General features: G+C 47.0%; 1 protein-coding gene across 3 annotated transcripts in view; it reads left to right on the top strand.

Moving 5' to 3' along the window:
• WWC3 (WWC family member 3) overlaps positions 1-21,357 on the top strand; it is a 101,890-nt gene that overhangs the window by 23,675 nt on the left and 56,858 nt on the right. For 2 of the 3 annotated variants that reach the window (XM_039874218.1, XM_039874208.1), the window contains exons 2-3: positions 13,220-13,329; positions 18,362-18,565. In XM_039874218.1, the coding sequence (XP_039730152.1) occupies positions 13,220-13,329; positions 18,362-18,565 (314 nt within the window). The remainder of the gene's footprint in view (positions 1-13,219; positions 13,330-18,361; positions 18,566-21,357) is intronic. The other variant, XM_039874227.1, reaches the window with a different exon arrangement.

Here is a 21,357-nt window from a genome sequence, read left to right as displayed (position 1 = left end):
TTCTCGTGATTGCTCATAGTACTGTGACATGATGCACCTCTTTATACATTAAACCCTTTGCATCTTTTAGATCATTTTCATTGGTGGTAATATTGACATTTTAGGCGGGGTAATTCTTTGTGGTGGGGCTTCCTGTGCACTATAGGAGGTTTAGCAGGAGGTCTCCACCCACTAGATGCCAGTAGCAACTCTCCTCAGCAATCGTGACAACCGAAGATGTCTTCAGAGATTGCCAACTGTCCCCAGGAGGCAAAATGGCCTCTGGATGAGAAACCACTAGGCTAGTGGGATTAGTGAACTGAAGGACGCCAATGTGTTTTCAGATTTTGAACCTTAAAATATATGCCGCTTGGAGAAAATATTTCCGTGAACTGTTTGCTGCTTTTCTCTACACCTCTGTTTCACTATTCTCCTCCCCCTGAGAGATCGGTGTCCTCTCATTGCCCTGTGACTATCTGGAGCAGTGCTGTCCAGTAGAACATTCCGTGATGAACATTCTGTGATGGTGGAAATGTTCAGTGCCTGCCCTGTCCAGTATGGCAGCCATCAGCCCCGTGTTTCTTGAGTACTTAAACTGTGGCTAGTGCAACTGATGCATGAACTTTCAGTTTTACTTCATTTGAATTCATTTAACTTTAAGTAGCCACATGTGGCTAGTGGCTGCCACAATGGACATCGCAGGAGAGCCTTTCTCTGTGGTACCCCCAAAAGACCCACTCTTTCTCAAAGTGGCCTTGCTGAAAATCAAATCACTAGTGTGTTTTGGGGTGACTTCTCTGTGGTTCGTGTGGGGTCGCTATTGAGTTTGGCCCCTTCTTTTGTTACCTTCCAGCATCCCAGTTAGGAAAGCACTCTGTGGAAAGAAAGCCCAACAGATATGAAGGAAACCAGGCTGCCCTCCGGCCCCTAAGCCTGCCTGGAATGTGTTTGCCTATAAATCCTGAGGGACATGATCTGGGAATTCTGGCTTACAGGAAAGACCCGATAGGAGGATGGAGTTTTTCCTTAACTCATAACATTTGCTTCCTCTTTTTCAAGGTTTCCCCTGCCCCCACTGGCTTGAGTAGATGGGTTCTTCATTGTCCATCTGCCCCGCCATCCATTCTCTTTTTTCTGCCATTCTATCCATCCTTCATCCATCCCTCTGACTACCCATCTGCCTGGGTTTTTTCAATCCATCTTTCCATTGACCCACCCACTGATCCAACCTTTTATCTATCTATCCATCCCTCCATCCATCCCTTTGTCCATCCTTCAGTCTATCCCTCCCTCCTTTTATCCATCTACCCATCTATCTTTTTCTCTGTCCATCCTTCCCTCTATCCATCCACCCCTTCTTTTCTTCTTCTCTCCATCCATCTCTCTCTCACACCATCTCTCCATCCATTTGAGCCCAGTTCACTCCTGCTGTAGGTCAGGGTCTGTGCTAGGTACCTGAGGGTGGGGTGGGGAGGCCAAGGCCTCTGTGATGCTTGATTTTGTGGTGTACAGAGTGTAGTAGGGGCAGCTGAAGACACTTGCTCATCAATAAAGATTCAGAGCAGAGCAGAATCAGGAGTAGAATTGCCTGGGTTTATGGTGAGGTAGCCTCTCCAGGGAAAGGGGACTGTAGGTACTTGGAGCCAGAACGTGAGTTAAGACCACTTCTGGATTTGGAGCATTGGGCTGTTTTTTTGTTTTTTGGATGATGCAAAGACAAAGGCCTGTGTCCTTGAGTCTCATTCTCCGCAACTGAATTGCTTGACCATAATGTCCAAAAACTAGGCAGGTGTGACCTTTGGTCTCCCTTGGTTTTTGGTCCTGGGAATAATCCCTTCTCTCCTGTCGCCTCTGCCATCATGAAGCATACCTCTGGTGTATGAAATTTGCTTCAGCGAAAGAACTCACTGTAAAGTTCTGATAAGAACGTTCCTTTGATAGGAGAGGCCAGCCAGTTCTGCATGCGAACTTAAGCAGGTCCCATTACCTTATCGGTGCTCTTCGGTGACAGTACTGAGCTCTGCTCAGATGGGCGCAGGCTCCAAGTGCTGGTGGCTCAGTCTTGGGGATGTGCATTGACAAGTTGGACAGAACAAATGTATTTCAAAAAAATAGTGGGTTATCTGTTCTAAGTGTTGCTTTATGTTTTGGAGACCACTGAGTGCTGTGCTTCTGTTTTAACCAGCCAAGCATCCTACCCAGCCAGACCTCCGGGCCAGGGCTCCAGGTAGCAGCGTGCATCAGCAGAGATGGGAAGCCCAGGACACAGCCACAGGCGTCTCTGTTTGCAGGCTGGAAGGGATGATTCCACAGGCTTCCTAGTGGGGTTTTAAAGATGGGAGAAACCTTTGGAGGTGTCCGGTGTGGGTCCTCCCAGGGAAATGTCTCTAATCCAACATACACGGCCGGCCTGACAGGGCTTGGCCCAGTGCACATGGCGAGGCGCGCCTTCCCTGGCTCCCCTGGTCCTGCATGCATGTTTCAGTGCTAGTGCTTGAGAGTCTCGGTTTGGACATTAATGGATGCAGAAAATCAGCCAGAGTGCTGGGGGCACGAGAGGGAGAAGGACTGGAGCTGGCGGCCTCTAGCGATGCGCCCTGGCTTGCGTCCACATAGTGTAGAGTTTCGAGTGGTTGTTGTAATGCGGCGTATATTTGCTGTGCTCCTTTGGGGGGCAAACTTTAGCGTCTTTTCAGTTCTAAAGGAGAATGTGGAGCTCACCATTAAGTCACTTCGTGGGGCTGCTTAAGGATTGTTGCCCTCAGTCCTGCTCTGAGCATGTTTGCTACAGTTCTCATAGTTCGTTATTAAGCAAAATGACAGGGTCTCGGCACCAGTGCCTGCTCGTTGGGGGACAGCTTCCTACATCACAAAACATCCCGAATCCAGCATGGAAGCACCTGGACTGCTTTGCCCACTTGTTCATTAGCTCATGCAGCCATGCGTTGGGCCCTGCTGGGGATGCCGTGAGAAAGGCAGCAGACACCTGCTCCTGGCGTTGCAGAAACCTTTTCAGCCATAACAAGTTATCCCTTGGGCGGGCGTGTATTAGCGCTGATAGACCGCAGAAGACCTCGACTCAGTGCCTTCGTGACGTCACTTGGAAAGGAAACTGTTAGGGCTGCGGACATGTACAGAAGTGGTTACAAAGTAGCACTGCTGCCCCTGTCACTCTTCCTGTAGCACGCAGCTAAGCCAGTGCTGCTCGCCTCACCTTGCTCAAGGTCCTGGTGAATGGCATCGCAGAGGTCCAAGGACTTGGTCCCCTGTCACTGCTTTCCTGGCCCAGCGCTCCTGAGGCCTCGTCATCTCCTGCCCACCCCTCCAGTCCCTGTCCCTGCTCTCCACTCTCCCTGCAGCCCAAAGGGTCTTTCCACAATGCGGATCCGGTGACAGCGCGCCCTGCCTCCCATGCCCCGCTCTTTGTCGGCATGGCTCACGCCTTCGGGGAAAGGCTTCCTTTCGCTGTGCCCGCCCTCGCCTCACCTGCACAGGGCCAGGGCAGGTCCCCAGTCCATCAGCATCCTCCCCTGCCCTTGTGGGTAGCTTAGACGTGGTGTCGGTGCTCCTCTCTCTCAAGTGGGTTCAAGACCTTGACCCCCCACCACTGGGGAAAACGGCTCTTCCCCCAAGAGCTGTGCTCTCTACCTGGTGCCTGTTTTCCTGGGTGAAGAGCTGGGAACAGGCTTCCCGAAACTGGACTCGCCGGACTGGCAGCATTTCATGCATATATGAGGGCAGCATTTCGGGTATACGTGTGGGCACATTTTTCTAGGGAGGAGATCGATGGCTTATCTCAGATTCCCAGAGAGATCCAAGACCTAGAAGAGCCACTGTCCCTTTGAGCTGTTTCCTGCATCCTTTCCTGGCGCATGTTACTTCACACGAGCTTGATGGGTGACTCTTAGATGTTCGGGCATTTTCCCCTGTGCTTTTGTTCACAGATTCAGTTGGTGATGTATGCAAATCTGCATCTGTAAAGAGTGGAATTCTCATGCCAAAAGAAAACAGATTAAGTGACTGCTGAAAGTTGTTTTTGAGGGCAGTGGAGTGGGAGAGGAGGTAATTCATACAGAAAAGGGCGAGTGATAACATTTTTTGCTCTTACTCGTAGAAGCCTGGCACTGGACTTTCTGCAACTGGGTACATCATACAAGGGAGAGCTTGATCTTGGCAGTATTTGCAAAGCCGAAAGTGAGATCACAGAGCCCAGAGGACTGTGATGTCGCCGCCGCTATGTGCCCTTTTCTGTAGGGATAGCCAGGACCATCCAGGGCTGCCTCCCCGTGATGCCATTTCTAAAGAATGTGACTATTGGGCTTCTCCGTTCCCCTTGGCCAGGCCAGTTTTCCTCTTCCATTCCAGCTGAATTGACTTCTTCTGTCAGTTGTTACTATTTGTTTCTTTTTCCCTCAAATCCTTCCGCAAAACCTCCCCTTTTAATTTTTCAATATCTCTTCCTGTCTGTTATATTCACTTGTAAGTTAAGTACCAAAGTTTGTAATAACGTATTTTATTATTTTAAAGTAACGTAAGACCCTCATCTAGAATATTAAAATTAAGATGGTGATCATTAACTTCCCTACCTCTGCTCTCATCAGAATAATCGTCATTAGGAATTGGTCAAGAGGGTAAGGGAGTTAATAAATTATTAAAAAGCAGAAAGTGGTACATATCTGCTTATGCTTATAGCAGTAATACAGCATCTTTATTTCTAGTGTTTTCCTCAGGGATTATGGTGGTTCCTGCCTGATAGGTTCTTAGAACCCATTAATTTTTGCTTGAATTTCTTCTGCGAGTTTGGTGGGAATGCAGAGAGCCAAGTAGACTTCTTCCGAGTCTCCACTACCCACCTCTGTGGCCAGGTCTCGCCACTTCTTAGGTGTGTGTCCCTGAGCTCAGTTTCCTCCTCTGTAAAGTGGGGGTGTCGATAATGGACCCGCCTCTTAAAATTGTGGTGCTGACTCATGGAAACTTTCCTTGTCTGGCCCAGGGCACTGCCCAGGGCTGGCGGGTGTGGCTACGCACTTTTAGTTGTGTCTGCAAAACCCGCCCACGAACCACTTTAGTGCTTGTGTGACTGGATACATCCACCTGTAGGTATATCCTGGAGCGCTGCCTTTCCACACACACTGCTGGTTGCCACGGGAAGTAAGGAGACCATTTGATATCACACACCCCCCCAAAAGAAAAGGTTCATGACATATTTTGTACCGTTTTACCCTTGAGAAGTGTGATGTACTCTAATATTTTCTTTTTAAACCGAAATGCTGGTTGGGGCCTACTCCATCGATTTTACCAGTCGCTAGCAGACTGTGAGTATAGCGTGAGAGCTGATATAGAGTAATGTGGTGAATGAATACAGAGAATTGGAAATCGTCAGTTTAGATAATGTTTCAAGTATCCAGCTCTTTGGAAGAATGTTCTGGAACATTGATCAGCCATGACTTGGACTTCGTGGGTCAAAATTGCCAGTCGTATGTATGCAACAGCTTAATGTGAGTGAAATGACGGTGAAGCTAGATTATAGCACCCAAGTTTTCACATTTTTTTTTTCTTGTCCTGAGTGTTTCATATGATTTGGAATCCTGAAGATGTTTCTTTCCACTGTGAATGAAGTACTCACTAAGAATCTCAACGTGTGTGTGTATTTTTAAGAGAGCTTTAGTGAAGTGTAATTTACATACCACAAAATTCACCCATTTTAGTGTGCTTTCGATGAGTTATAGTAAATGTGTATAGCTGGGCTGCCATCACTATGAGATGGCTTCAGAACATTCCCATCTCCAGTCATCCTCTCCGCCCCCAATGCCACTGTTCCTGCTCCAGTCCCTAACGACCACTGATCTGCTTTCTGCCTGTGTGTGTATTTTGGAACATCTGCCTTTCCCTTTTGGAAAAGGCGGGTTCCAGAAGTCAGACTCTCCTGGGAGTCGTCATTTCCCCACCCTCCCTGCTGGATGAACTGCAGTGGCCAGGGTTCTTCCTGGTGGCCAGCCCCCCCCAATCTCAAACCCAGGGAGGAGGACCCACCTAGGTCCCTCCAGAGCGGGCTGGCTAGTGAGGGCTGCTCTGTGCATGGGGTGGGCACAGGGTCTTTTAAGGCAGCTGCAAAATATTGAAAGGCCCAGAGCTGACTTTGGGGTCTCCTTGGGAGGGCCCTCCAGCCCGCACTATCTCTTCTCTGTTAGTGCTGTGCGTCCAGGATGCCATTCCTAACGCGACAAGCCCGCGTTTCCTATCGTGCTAGTAAACAGATCCCGAGCACCTGTTATTCCCATCCCCGAAGAGGAAGCGATGCATCCGTCACGCCGCAGCCCACTCTCTCAGATCCCGTCTCTCAAGCCTCAATCTGCACACCTGCTCGTGAGCTGTATATTCTTTCAAGACAGCAGCATCCAAAACAGCTCTAGAGCTGCCATAGACATAGGTTTGGTGGCAGACTCCACTCGCCATTGGTAGGTCAAGTCTGTGGATCATACAGCCCAGAGCCCCTTGGGGCAACTCAGAGTTGGGGGATGTGCCAGTCTGGCCCAGGAAGAATAAACGCTAGGGAAGGTGCACGTTCTACTTATAGTTTTAATAAATGTGCCAGGAAGAGAGAGAAACTGCCGAGACTGGCCAAAGAAAGGACAGCTTACTTTCTCCTGGGGGGTGCTGGGGCTGGGTGGAGTGGGAGTCTGGAGCCACATCTGGGAGAACACATTAGGATTTGAACAGGAGGAGGGAGAGGGAAGCATGGCGAAGGGAAGGAACAGTCCCCATTGGGGCATAGTGGTTCCCGCAGGTTGCCGGGAATGCACATGGACCGAGGGACAGGCAAGAACCTCCTGCATGAGGTTTTGTGGTCTTAGACACCTGGCTCTTTAAGGGCCCCACTAGGGACTTGTGGAAGATGGCTTCTCAGGCCAGATATTTCTTAAGTGGTCTCATTCTCAGCTGGCGGATTTCGCTGTGATCTTGTAGACTCACACAATTCTAGAACTTGGTGAGACCCTAGAGCTCTGCTGTCAAGCGCAGAAGCCACAGCCACATGGGTGACCAAACCCTTGAGTCGTGGTGAGCCCAAAATGAGATGGGCAGTAAGTATAAAACACACAGCGCATTTAAAAGAATTTATACAGGAAAAGAATATAAAAAAAAATCTCCTGTTTATAATTTTTATAATTATTACATGTTAAGTTGATAGTATTTTTAATATATTGAGTCTAATAAAATATGTTATTAAACTTAATTTCACCTCTTTTTTTTAACCTTTTAAAGCTACTAGAAATTTTTGAAATAAGTATGTAGCTCTCATCGTATTTCTGTTGGATAGCGCTGCCCTAGAGAATTCTTTTTACCAACTGGGCTGAAGTGCGTCTTTATTTTATTCCAAGTTGTATTGTTAGAACTTATATGTGGAGGCGAGCAAAGTGTTTTCAGGACTGTGCACATGATGGGCTTCATGGCAGAGGGACCCAAATACCATCTTATCACGCATTAGGAATTCAACATAGAATTTTGGGGGCACACAAACATTCAGACCCTAGCGGCCATCGTCTACTGGGTTGCCTGTCTTTGGCCAACAGGCAGAGGTTAGGGGGCATGGGGAATCCTGCAAGGAGCTTACGGGACAAACCTGGAATGGATGACCATTACCTCTGCCCACAGCCAACTGGCTAGAGCCCAGCTGCCCAGGAAACATTCACGCGTCGCTTCTCCATTGCTTTGGGTAACAAATGCTGACTTACAGGAGGCAGCCTTTAAATATTAGCTCGACTGATCGAGCAGGACTGTTTTATTGGGACTATTAAAAGATGGATTTGGCATGAATCACAGTGAGGTTTTGTGACCTGATTCATATCCCCGTTGGGATATCAGTAACATTGACCTTTGAACTCAGGTGAGTCGACTGTGAACAGGTTCTGCCATCTCCCTTCAGGCCAGCTGGCCTGTTTCTTGACTGGGAAAAGATGTGGCCTGTGGAACATGCTGGCACCTGGCTTTACATGTGGAGGTTCGGAAAGACAAATGCATCCCTAAATGGTGTTTTGGTCCTAGGAATGACATTTAGAAAAGTCTGAGTAAGATGTACTTGGCGGAAGTATAAAGGATAGTGGTGAAACTTGTTGATACTGAAGCAGCCAATCTGGTGGTAGACCTGTTGTTTTTTAAGTTGATGACATGGAGACTGGACTGCTCCTGCAAATTCAGTTTTGGGCTACTCAGAGAACTCACCCGAATCTCTGTGGTCATTTAGCTTGCGGCCACACTGCCATTCATAAAACCTCTATGTCTTCTCTTTCCTTGAGCTGTCATTGAGGAGACGTTTGCTCTTCAGATTAATCTGGGAGTTTGTCCACAAACCCTAACTGTTAGTTTTGTGTTTGGGTCAATGAAAAGACTGAAGTGTATGATAAATTTTTTTTTGATTCTCAAGAAGACAGTCTTTTCGCACAGAAATCACAAATGTGATTCGAGAACGATTCCAAGACTCATTACTAAAATCGAGTCCTAAAAAAATAAATAAATAAACTTAGGTTCTTCGTGCTATGTCAAAACACAGAAATGTCAACTGCAACGTTTAGACTGAGTTCTAGGTGTGATAATTCTTTACCCTAAATTCTACAATCGGGACTCGATGACAATTACCAAGTCAATGTATATGTGTATTCTAAATAAATATCTGCAGTTAAAATGTAAAGGTTGCGATGATTCTAATGACTTTTCAGGAAGAATGTGGCAGGTTTGTGGTACATTCACTGTGCTTTTAAACTTGACAGAGAAGTGAGGAATCTTTCCAAAAGAGCTTTTTCACTTCATTTTTTTGGGAGTGACCGCCATCTCTGGGAACCTGCCGAAAGCCCGGGACTGTGCATCTCAGTGTTTTTGTGAGATTTCAGAGAGTTCATGGACCCGCTCAGTACTGAGTGAGAACCCCAGCTCTCAGGTGTCAAGGTTATGCCATTGAAGTTGGAGAAGCAACTAGTACAGCAAACGGTATAATTCACCGCGTTAGTAACCACAAACAGACTGGTGTCCATGTTCTGGCGGGCTTTGAGGCTCACTGTGAGCCAGGTATGTTAGAAAAGGTGAAGGAAGTCATTATGATTTCTTGAGGATTGGTTTGGAACTGAAATTGAGATGAATCGTATCCTCTCTGAATAGCATATTGAAAGCAGGCATGAATTGGAAATATAAAGATCATCTTGTTCCAGGAGACTGGAAAGTATAGTACAAGTGCCACAGGCTTGCCCTGGCCTCCTTTTGATAAACAAAATGTGCTAAAAATCAGTGTTTATATCTTTCTCTCTGCTCTCACCTCCCGCTGCCCGCCTCGAATTTTCTGCAGTTTAGTATTGTGGATGTCAGGTATTCCAGGCCCCTGAGCCCTGGCTAGGAAGGAAGGCATGGTCTTCGGGGCACTGGACTGCCACCGACTGCTTTGCTCACCCTCTCTTGCCCTGCAGTCTCCCCAGCGGCTATCTGTAGTTGGCCCAGTAATGGCCCCCCAAGATGTCCGTGTCCTGATTAGGACTGGAACTTGTGAACATGTAACCTTACACGGCAAAAGATACTTTGCATACGTGACTAACTTAAGGATCTTGTAATGCAGAGATTATCCTGGATTATCCAGGTGGGCCCAATGTAATCACAAGGGTCTTCGTAAGTGGAAGAGGGAGAGCCAGAGAGATGGCCTCCTGAGAAAGACAGTGCCGACCATGGCCGGCTTTGAAGGTGGAGGAAGCCTCCATGGAATGCAGGAAGTCTTTAGAAACTGGAAAAGGCAAGAGAATAGATTCTTCTCTTGAGCCTCCAGAAGGAACGTGGCCTTATTGACACTTTGGTTTTAGTTGCGTGAAACCAACCTGGACTTCCGAGCCCCAGAACTGTAAGACAGTAAATCTGTGTTGTTGATCAATGTCACCCCAATTATTTTTAATAATAATAAAAAAATTAAAAAAGAAATTCTTCAGCCAATCAGAAAAAAAAAAAAATCTGTGTTGTTTAAAGCCACCAAGTTTGCGGTAATCTGTTACAGGAGCAAAATTAAACTCTTACAGTCTGAAGCAAGTCTACTAGAGAAATGAGAGGGAAGCAGGAAGGGGAGCGGATGGAGCTAGTCACCCTGTGGTAACCGAAGAGGCTGTCTCAGCTAACGTGACCCTGTGAGGGTTGTCTGAGCGTCCCCATTTGCAAGATTAGAAAACTGAGTTCTAGAGAGAGAGAGAGAGAATGACTCATCCAAGGTTTCAGGGCAATAAACGGCTCTCTTGGAACTGGCACTGACTAAAATGGCCCAGTGCCACTTCTGAAAGAGCCCTGCAGGATGCATCAGGCAGAAGGGACTAAAAAGAAGCCAGCGTCTGTGCCATCCATCATTCTCTCCCTTCTCGTAGACCAACTCTGGTAAGAATGCAAAACGTATTCATTTTCTCTGCTGAGGCCAAGAAGAGCCATTTGTTAAGGGGAGAATCCGCAATGGGAATATCTGAGTGTGGTTGAGGGCAAGGCGACTGTCCTGGTTGACGTCGCTCACATGGGGAGACAGAGCGAGGACATTAGGGAGAGTTGGCCCAGAGGCCTTAAGCTACGATATGAGTGCATGGCCTTGAAGCGTGGGAACAGTGGGTACCCTGCTTCTCAGTTCATTGCTTACCATGTTTTCCCAACTCCCCCACATTCTGAAAATGCTATTAAACTTCTGCTGTACTCCCTACCAACTTGTTCCTTGAAAGTAAAGCACGCCTGTGCCATATGGATTTATTCTGAACCCTTGAACAAATGTGTTAAAGATATCCCCAGAGGGTGATGAAAAAGACCATCTCTTACTTCACTGGTAGGAGTGTAGGCTGATGGTAAATCACTTTGGCAGTATGTACCACGCGTTTACTGTAAGCTCATATCCATTATTTACAATAAAGAGCAGAAAATTGGAACATACCTAAATAGATGATTCGAGGTGGCTGGTAAATAAATTACGGTTTACTGCACAGGATGGAAGACTGCAACATGATAGAACGTGATGCTGACAAAGAGTTAAAGGGCCTGAGGAAATACACAAATGAAAAAAAACCAGTGGATGAAATTGTATCTAGTATGATGTCAGCTGTGGAAAAAATGTAGGAAAAAGAAGGGAGGAAATAAACTAAAGCATGAATCCAGGGCTTCTGGATTATGGGTGATTTTATTTCCTAGTCTTTCTACTTTACTGTCTGAATTTTTTACATCGAAAACAAGATACGGAGAGAGGAGCTTCACATCCTCAGACCTTGTAATTTACTTCTGAGACTCTTTCAAAGAAAATAATTGTAAATACAGATTACGAGCTGCAGAGATGTTCTTTTCATTGCTGTTTTTAAATCGAGATGTAATTCACACATCCCATAAAATCCACCATTTAAAGCATATTCACCAAGTTGTGCGACCATCACCACTGTCTAGTCCCAGAACATTTTTATCACCCCTAAAGGAAGCCGCATACCCGTTAGCGGTCATTCTTCGTTCCCTCTTTCCTCCAGCACCGGCGACCACTGGTCTGCCATCAGTCTTTATGGACTTGCCTGTTCTGGACATTTCTCATAGATGGAAGCACACAACGTGTGGCCTTCTGTATGTGGCTTCTTTCACCCAGCACAGTGACTGCCGGGTCCATCCATGTCGTAGCATCTGTCCGTTCACGGTTGACGGCCCTTGGTTGTTTCCACCTTCTGGCTATTGTGAGTAGTGCCGGTATGAGCATTTGTTGATTGAATGAGATCACGTATGTAAATGTGCTTAGAGTGCGCCTGTGCTTGGGCATTTTTCCTTAGGCTTATCCGTGGATGTAGGATAGCAGAGATGTGCTCAGGACTCAGTTTATCTCAAAGCAGCATTGTTTTTGCTGTGGTTTGGTCACATTCAGGATTCGAATCATGCACAACACTCTGCCCTTACGTGCTTCACTTGGTATTATGCCACCGTCACAGCGCACCCGACCTGTAAAGGAATCATGCTGTGGACGTTGGTGTCGTAGGATGGCACCGGCATGCAGTAGGCTCTTGCGACGTCGTGGGTTTTAGAGTGCGCGGTGTTTGGGAGGATGTCCGTGGTATATTTTACCTTGTATATTTTTCTGTTTTGATCGTGACTCTAACTGCTTAACCATATGTTTAAAATGCAGACGAGTTAAAATCAGTACCGTTCTGATGGTGTTCATTGGTTTCTAAGTGCTATTGGGAGAGACAGAGCCTTGTTGTTGAACCAGTTTGGGGGGTTAACGTGTTCAAAATTTATACTGGTCTTGTGGGGTTTGGCCGTGGTTGTGGTGTCTCACTTTCCTGGGGCCAACGACTTGAACAGAGGATGTGGGAGGATTGAGTTAGTGAAATTTAGGTTATCGGATTCCCATGCATGCCAGTCAGTGTGCATTTATAGAGCCGACCCAGTAGATCTCTGCCCGGACTCAGACAATTATAGGTGTGGCCGGTTTTATACAACAGCTGTCTTGTCAATCAGTGTGATAATGGGCTGTGCGGGAACGGGGGGGCTTTCTGCTTAAAGAAACCCATCTGGAAACCTTTCCTTTATCTATCTGTGTCAAGCCAAGGTTTCTTTAATCAGATTTACTTCAAGGAGAGACGCCCGTAAGACAATGTGCTGTTGTTGTTGTTGCTGTTTTTTTCCCCAGAAAACATAAAGGACCCTTTGCAATCTTGATTCTCACTGTATCAGGAATCCGGGCAGTATTTAGTAGGCATCCCCTTGTATTGTTACCGTGCTTGTTTGGCTTTTTGCATTTGGCCAGTGGTTAACGTATAACTCCTTAACTTATGACCACTGGTAGACGAAAGTAGTACAGATGCATTTGAGATCAACTCAAGCTGAGATGCATGGAAATGGAAGGTTGAGAGGGAGAGAGAACAGAGTGGAGCTGCTCGCCATTGTCGTGGAGGAGCTGCGTTCCACTGCCTTCACCTCCTTGGAAGAAGATGCTCGTTTTACCTGTTTTGTAACTCTCAGTATCTATTTTCGCTGGTATTTAAAGTTGCACTTTGAGATAGTAATGTTTTTAACTGCGAGGGCACTGATATTGTTACTTATTATTATTTAGGCAAAGCCGGTGAGTTAATTTTCCAACCGAAAGCTGGGGCACGAGCTGTCAATTAGATAAGATGATATATCATTTTGTATTCAAACCTAATTCTTGAGTCGATTCACCAAACTTATATGAAATTGACCTGATTTTCAGTTTTCCTTTCATAATTGTATTTTGCAGGATAACAAAGCCATTGACCTTTGCCGATTGTGTTGGGGACGAACTTCCTTTAGGATGGGAAACTGTATACGATAAACAAATCGGAATTTATTACATGGACCACATAAATAGTAAGTAGAGTCCCACATTTGAGTTATTATATGTGAACGAATTTTCACGTTGATCTCAAAGATGCCGAATCTCTTTATGTGCAGCAAAACAATCGTTACTGCCCAATGCAGCATTAAACTGGATTTTGTAAAGGTAACCTGAAGTTTTCATTAGCCGAGTTCTTAAAAAAAGTGAAGTAGTTATGTTGCTTAGCACTGCATGGCATATGTTTAATGGAGGGCTTCAATATCTAATATAAGGAATCAATTTCCCAGGCAGCCCGAAAATAGAAATACCTCTTATAATTGAGATTGGTTTTTGCTAAGTGGAGCTTACTGGTTCTCGGAACAATAACTGCCCAGGTGGTTACCTTAACTTCATTTTGGCCTCTACATTTAACTTTAACTTTAATACGGCAAACCTTTTTGATCTTTGTGAAGGGAGAAAATGGTGTAAAGACTACAGCTAAAATACTGGGTCCTTGACCATGCCAGCCTTCTTTGTGGAACTGTTTAGAGCAGCGATACTTAACCAGGGCTTATTTTGCCTCCCAGAGACATTTTCGGTTGTCACACATGGGAGAGGTGCTACTGGTATCTAGTGAGTAGAGGCCAGGGATGCTGCTACTCCCTACAATGCACAGGACGGCCCCTACAGCAGAGAATGAGCTGACCCCAAACGTCGGTAGTGCTGAGCTTGACACTCCCTGATTCACAGGCTCCATTTCATTCTAGACCCGTCTCTACCCGTCACTCCTGGCTTTCTGTCTCTTCATCAGCCTTTCTCCACTGGATATCAGCTGGGCATCTATTTCTCTCAGGTTCATACTTTCTCACTCTCTCCAATTTTCATTCTCTCTGACCTCTGTGTTTCTGCCATTGTCATTTTTTACTACTGGGACATGAAGCATGGCTTCCCTTTAGTGTGCTTCCTGTCCTCTGATTTCTTAAGTGCGGGGGAGGCTGGGAGGGCCTGAAGATGCATGATGCCCACCACATGAGTGACTTCGAAGCTCTGTCCTCACTCTGGTCCCATGGCTCCTCATGTCCTCTTAGTGGGATTGCCTGAGGTTAGTGTCTTTAGGGCCAGTTCCCTCGTCACTTGCCGACTCACTTCCCGAGTTCCGCATTTGGAAACCTGAACGGTGAGGCTCCCTGTGCCAGTCCTGGGGCAGTGCAGTTTCTGATTCATGGCACTCAGCCATGCACTACATTGGGCACTGGGGACAAGTACTCGCCAGGCAGTTATCCAAGTGGGAAGAAGGCTTCTAGGTGGATCTATCCCCCCAGTGGACAGGGTATGGCGCTTAAAGACTCTGGCTGAAAGCAGCCCTCCCCGTAGCCCAAGCCGACCCAGAACCCAGAGTCTGTGTGTGATCGGGGTGTCTGGCCATCTGGGCTTGCCTTCCTAGCTGCTGGTGGGCAGCTCCCACAGGTGAGGGCCACTCCCACAGGTAAGAGCAGCTGCTACGGATGAGCCAGTTCCCACAGGTAGGGCAGTTCCCACAGATGGGGCCACTCCACAGGGGCCTCCCACAGGTGGGGCAGTTCCCACAGGCAAGGGCCACTCCCACAGACGAGGGCCCCTCCCACAGGCGAGGGCCACTCCCACAGGGGAGGGCAGTTCCCACAGAGGAGGGCAGTTCCCACAGGGGACAGCCGCTGTGCCGTGCGCTGTGCTGTAGGCCTGTGTACGTGTGCACCGCGGCTTCTTCACCAGGCTTTTGCCCCCCGGCCTCAGGTAGTATGACTGAGCAGCATAGGCATCTGCCTTACACAATCTCTCTGGAAAGCCTGCCTGCCTGCTGCTGAGGCCCAGGACCTGTTCTGGCTCGTCTCTCTCATAAACCCCACTTGCTCATCCCTCCCTGCCCCCTGGCTCCCCTGCTCACTGAGTCACAGCAGGCATTATAGGGCGCCTCTCTGTGCTGGTCACTCTTTGGGCCCTGGGGACGCAGGAAAGTGAGACCCAGTCTCTACCCTCTAGGGTTCACCATGACACTCTAGACATGGCTATGAACCCTAAAACTGAGTAATCATCAAGGACTTTTTCAATGCCACCTTGAGCATAAGCGGGATGACCCAGTACCGTGGGGGACACGGATGAAGACATGAGCTCCAGGGTCACACCACCTCTTCCTTCTGAGACCTTCAGAGAACCCACTTTTTTTTTTTTCAGGAACAGGAAAGGTTATTGTTGTAATAATTTTCACATAGGGGGTCAAAGTCCCTATTGCAGAAAACTTGCTCCTGAGGCCCCAAACCTTGATAGTACAGCTTTAAAAAGGCACAGGACCTGAGGAGGCAGTTATATGAAATTGGAGCTGTGCAGGTCGACAGTGGGCTGAGGGACCAGAGAGGGCCTGAGTTAACCACTTCAGGTTTCCCAGGACCCTCCAGTGCACCGGACAGAGGATGAACAGTTCCGGTCAAATGTCAGAGACATCGGGCAGCTTACAGACACCTGGCCCAGGCCTGCTGAATCGGAACTCCGGGGCCAGGGCAGGACCCTGATGTCTGTTGTTTTTGGTTCCTTATGTCCCCGTGTGAGCTTTTAAGGCTCAGAGAGGCTTTCTATGAGGGCCCGGGGGCGGCGGTGTGAAGGGGGGTGAGGGATGTTGGCGGGAGGGGGTTTAAAAGGGAGAACTTGAAATATCCTAGCAAGCACTTGTGTGCGTGTGTATGTGCGTGTGTTAAATATAGCATGAAATTGACCTTTTTAACCACTTTGAGGTGAAATGCACGGAATATAAAATTAACAGTCGTGAAGTGTGCAGGTCAGTGGCATTTGCTGCATTCACAGTGTTGTAAAACCACCACCTCTGTCTAGTTCCAGAACATTTCATCATCCCAAGGTGAAACCCTGACCCTGTTAGCTGTCACTGCCCATTTCCCCTCCAGTCTCCCAGCCCCCAGCAACTACGAATCTGCTTTCTGTCCCTATGGATTGGCCTGTTGTGGACATGTCGTATAAACGGAACCATGCCATATGTGACCTTTTGCGCCTGGCTTCTTTCACTCAGCGTCATGTTTTAGAGGTAGCGCGTATCAGAACTTCGGTCCTTTTTATGGCCGAATGCCATTCCATTGTCTCGCTGGACCACATTTTATTCATCAGTTGATGGAATTAGGGTTGTTTCCACCTTCTGGCTGCTCAAGCACACTTTAGAAGAATGATTTTGCAAAGTCATTTAGGATTCGGGTGGGAGAATTTTACCAGCCTTGCTCGCCCATAAAGTCGCTCTCATTTTGTTTTGGCTGCCAGCAGCCCACATATATTTACTAAGATGTCATCATTATAACAGAGCCACCATACTCTGGGGTCTCTAAATTTGGAACAGGGACATCACTTTCCATTTTTTCCTTAATTTAGGGTGGCTTTTCTGTTGAAATCTTCACTAGAAGATTCGTTGCATGAGGAGGGTTAGTCTTTCCTGAGTCTGAGTGTCTTGCCCATTCGCTCACTGTGTCCCCTCAATCTAAGGATTTGATTTGGGGACCACAGAGCAGACTTCCCCTCCCTTTCCTCATTCAATGAGCTCGCGGTCGACAATTGATTGCCAACAATTGACTGCCAGCAAACGAAAGGTCCTGAGAATATAAAGATGACTGAGGCTGTGCACCTGCCTCCTAGGACTCGTAGTTCGGGTAGTAAACAAAGAAATATAAAAGCGATTATGTGCTAAGTGGTAGGAACAGCAGTCCTAGCCGTTGCATAGAGACACATGTGTTCTGAGGAGCAGAGGAGGCTTCAAAAGAGAGGTCCCTTTGCAAAGGGACTCGGAAGATGGTAAGGTTTCCTGGGGGTCAGAAGAGGCCAGAAGCAGCATGAACGAACGCACAGGTGAGCACTGCCAAAGATGGGGACTCGGGACAAATTCAGTCTGTTTAGAGGATGTTTGTGGGGGAAAGGGCAGGAACTAGAAGTGAAGCTGGCAAGTTAGTGTCGGGGCTCCCATCACGCGGAGAATATTGTACTTTGTGCTTTAAAAAAAGTTCGTGTGTGCAAGAATTGCAAGCAGAGGTAAGAAGGCAGCTTCGGCGAGCGCACTGAGGATGGCTTCTGGTGGATGAAACAGGAAGCCTGGGTGTTTTCGAACAGAGATAGTGAAGGGCTGATCGAAGTAAGGGGTGATGGAGAGAAGAGTATGTCGTTAGTCATGGCCATATCTAGGGGCAGGAATCCCTGGTTCTTGCCGAGCCACGGCAGAGTCTGGGTGACGGACAAGAGCAGGACTTCTCTGAGGGCGAGTCCCAGGCCGAATCCCGCAGTCGGCTAAGTGGGTGCGTGCAGGCGATGCCGCTCACTGCAAGAGGAAGGGCAGAGGGGAAGCAGGCATTTGTCGTTGTGTCATTGTTTCGTTCGGTTTCGGTTCTGGTAGCCAAAGGGCACTGTGTGAGAATGAGTTGTGCTGCGGACGAATGACCCAGAATTACTTTGGGTCTGTCCAGGTGGAGAAGCACCTAGGAGGCAGCTGGAAAGAAAAGATGGGGGCTCGGGAGAGAGGTCGGAGCCGGAGGTGGGCGGGGGCCCTTACGGGAGCTTATAGGGTGAGAAAGCCATAGCGGGAAATGCGGGAGTCTGTGGGCGGGAGGAGACGGGGAGGTCCAGGAGGAATGCGAAAGGACCGCACGCGCTGGCGTGGGCGGCGGAAGGAGAAGGGGAGCAAGCAGCGTCGGGGGGCAGCGGGGCTGGTCGCACCCGAGTCAAAGAGGTCAGTGAGAAGAGGTTTGGAAATCTGTTAGTTTGACGGTAAGGAGCTCGTTTGCGTTATCTCTGCCAACATTTATTTACAATGCGAAAAACGATCTGGTATCGTCTTCCCCCTCCAATGAACTAGGTCATAACGATAGCGTTTCCTCCTCATTTTAACGATGGACAATAAAAACGGAAGGTGTTCCCCGCTTTAGGAAGGGTCGTTATGTAGACTCTTCCATTATGCGCATCCCGGTAATTAATTTTCATATCAACTAGTCACACAACTGCCTGACTACTGGTCAACCTAAAGATTTGACGTCGAAGTCACTTACGTTCTTACTCTTTTAATTTCAGAGCTTACCCAGATTGAGGATCCCAGAGAACAGTGGAGGCGAGAGCAGGAACGGATGTTGAAGGAATATTTAATTGTAGCCCAGGAGGCTCTAAATGCCAAGAAAGAAATCTACCAGATTAAGCAGCAGCGCTTCGAGCTGGCTCAGGAGGAATACCAGCAGCTGCACAAAATGTGTGAGGACGACAGTCGCTCGTATGCCAGCTGTGAGTTGACTGACTCCTATGGTTAACACGTGTGGTTATCTGCTAGGTTATCTGCAAACACCAAACCTTCCTTGGGCGAGACAGCCTCACAAAGTTTCTACTCACATACCGTTAGGTCATCAGTATTCCGTGCTGGCGTCAGATGGTCCTCCGGTAGCCACTCATTTAACAAATACTGTTCAAGTGCCTGCCTTGTGCCCAAGCAGTGTGATACTGTGGCGCCTAAGAAAGGAGACATCCCTGCCCTCATGGAGCTTACATTCGGGTGGGGAAGGTAGAAAACGAACAAGCGAATTTCAGGTAGTGACACGAAACGACCTCGTGTCTCAATGTTTGTCAGTGTGGACAGGCCTTCACCCAGACACGTCTGCAGTCAGTGCTGTGTCGGTGGCACAACGGTGTCATCGATCCTGGATGGAGAGTCGGGAGCCTTTACATGTCAAGCACCTGTCTCTGTAGGGTCCTTCCTTGGCCAGTGCACTGAAGGTCGAGGAGGAACTCAGTGTAACCCAGGGAATCGGGGGAACTCTCTCTGCTCCTCAAGTTAGATGGACACACACGGATGTACTCAGAGGGAACCCCTCTTAGTTTCGGAAGCTGCTGCAGGTGGGCTCCCCTTTCATCAGTACTCAGCAGATACCCAGATACTGGAGGAACCAGCTCCAGTCTCGGAAGCCAAGGTGTTTTGTTTCCGACACAGGCACTGCCCGAGCCAGTCCCTTCCCAACAGAGTTGTCACACTTAATGGCCACGGGTTCGCATGGCCGTGACTGTCCTGGGTGCCAGTGAGCTTGGGGAGAATGTATGAAGTTGGTACCGCTAGGTTTTATTTTCTAAAACCTAAGTCTAGTTGAGACATGGAAAGACTTACCTATGATGTGACTGCCATGTTGTCAGGTGTTCGGCTCTGGGGACACAGCTCTGAACGTTAGAGACATGGTCAAAGCTTTATTCTGAATGGAGTTAAGGCCAAGGGGCCGTAGGTCTTTTTTATTGCAGCTGCTGTCGAAGGTGAATATGCTATACAAGCCGTGGGGAAGAGAGAGGTGAGGTTTCCCGCCATAGCGGGAACTTAAGATCATTCTCTTACCACATGCCTTGAGAGAATGTAGGGCCTCGGGTATCATGTTATGTTGATTGCGGGCTGTCTTCTCTCTTGTTCTTCAGATATTGGTACGTCCTCGATTTTTTGGTTTTTGTTTTTTATTTTAACTGTCCATCAGAATGAGATGAGCCAGCTCCGTGCTAATTTTTAAATGCTGGTTTGTTTTTTTTTATCTCCATAGTGTTCTTTTCTTGTAATGTCTTTTTCTGATTTGGGTATCAGGATAATACTGGCCTCACAGAATGAATTGGGAAGTGTTTCCTCCACCTCTCTTTTCAGAAAGAGTTTGTGTGAGATTCGTATTAGTGTTTTCCTAACCATTTGATAGAATTCGCCAGAAAAGCCATCTGGACCTGTGGAGTTCTTTGTAACCATGTTTATAAGTACAAAATCAGTACCTTTAATAGACAAAGGGCTATTCAGATTTTCTGTTTCTTCTTAAATCAGTTCTGGTATTTGTGTGCTTCCAGAAATTTGTCTATTTCATCTAATCCAAAAGTCAGGAACCTTTTCGCTGAAGGGTCAGGTAGCAAACGTTTTTGGCTTTGTGGGCCATATGGTCTCAGTTACAACTATTCAACCCTGTTGTCGTAATGCAAAAGCAGCCGGAGACGATATGTAAATAAATGTGTGTGGTTTGTTTTGGTAAAAGCATAAAAACAGGTAACAAACTGAACTTGGCCATCAGGGAAATTACAGATCACCGGTACAGACTGTCAAGTTTGTCCAGTTTTCATAGAATTCCCTTATAATTCTAATGTCTAAAGGCTCTGAGGCGGTGTCCTGTCTTTTTCATTCCTGATCTTAGTAATTTGTATCTTCTTTTTTTCTTAATCAGTGTAGTTAAACTTTTATTGTATTTATCTTTACAATGAACTGGCTTTTGGCTTCTACCCGCCCCCGCTCATTTCTTGTCTGTTTTTTTGTGCTTTCTCACTCTTTATTATTTCTTTTTTTTTTTTCAGTTTAATTTGGCTTTAATTTGTTCTTCCTTTGCTCGCTTCCTAAAGTGCAAAGTTAGTTCACCGATTTTAGACCTTTCTTATTTTCTCACATAGCCTCTAAAGGGATAAATTCTCCTCTAAGTATTACTTTAACTGCATCCCACAAATTTTGGTATTTTCATTCTCAGTCAGTTCAGAATATTTTTTCATTTCCTTTGTGATTTATTTTTTGATCCATGGGTTTTTAAAAAGTAAGTTGTTGGGACTTTTTAAAGACGTCATGCTGTTGATTTCTAATTTAATTCCATTGCGGTCAGAGACTACCCTATAAGATCTCAGTTTTTTGAAATCTATTAAGATGACTTTTATGGCCCAGCATATGGTCCCTTTTAAGTGATCTCAGAGGATTGGAAGCCCATGCATGGACTTGGTGCCTCGAGGTCGCATCAGCTGAAGCATTGACTTTTAACTATTTCTGAGAACATATAGCTAGCGATTCTAAACCTTTCAGAAAGTCACTTGGTAGATAGGTTAAACCATATAAAATTGTTATTTCTGTAGTTTAAAAAGGGCTGAATATTGGCAGTGTCACATGATTCAGCCTCATAGTGTGTTTGTCACATGATTCAGCCTCATAGTGTGGTTCCTCCCAGTAGCCTTCCGGCACCTTATCTGTTCCATGGTCCTGTTCGGTTAGGTCTCCAAAGAGGCTCTGCAGTCAGTGTTTCCAAGAATGGAACTGA

The sequence above is a fragment of the Pteropus medius genome, unplaced genomic scaffold (assembly GCF_902729225.1).
Source record: "Pteropus medius unplaced genomic scaffold, Ma_sr-lr_union100, whole genome shotgun sequence".
Lineage (NCBI taxonomy): Eukaryota > Metazoa > Chordata > Mammalia > Chiroptera > Pteropodidae > Pteropus > Pteropus medius.
The sequence above is the reverse complement of the archived record's forward strand: the minus strand, read 5'-3'. Positions and strand labels throughout refer to the sequence as shown.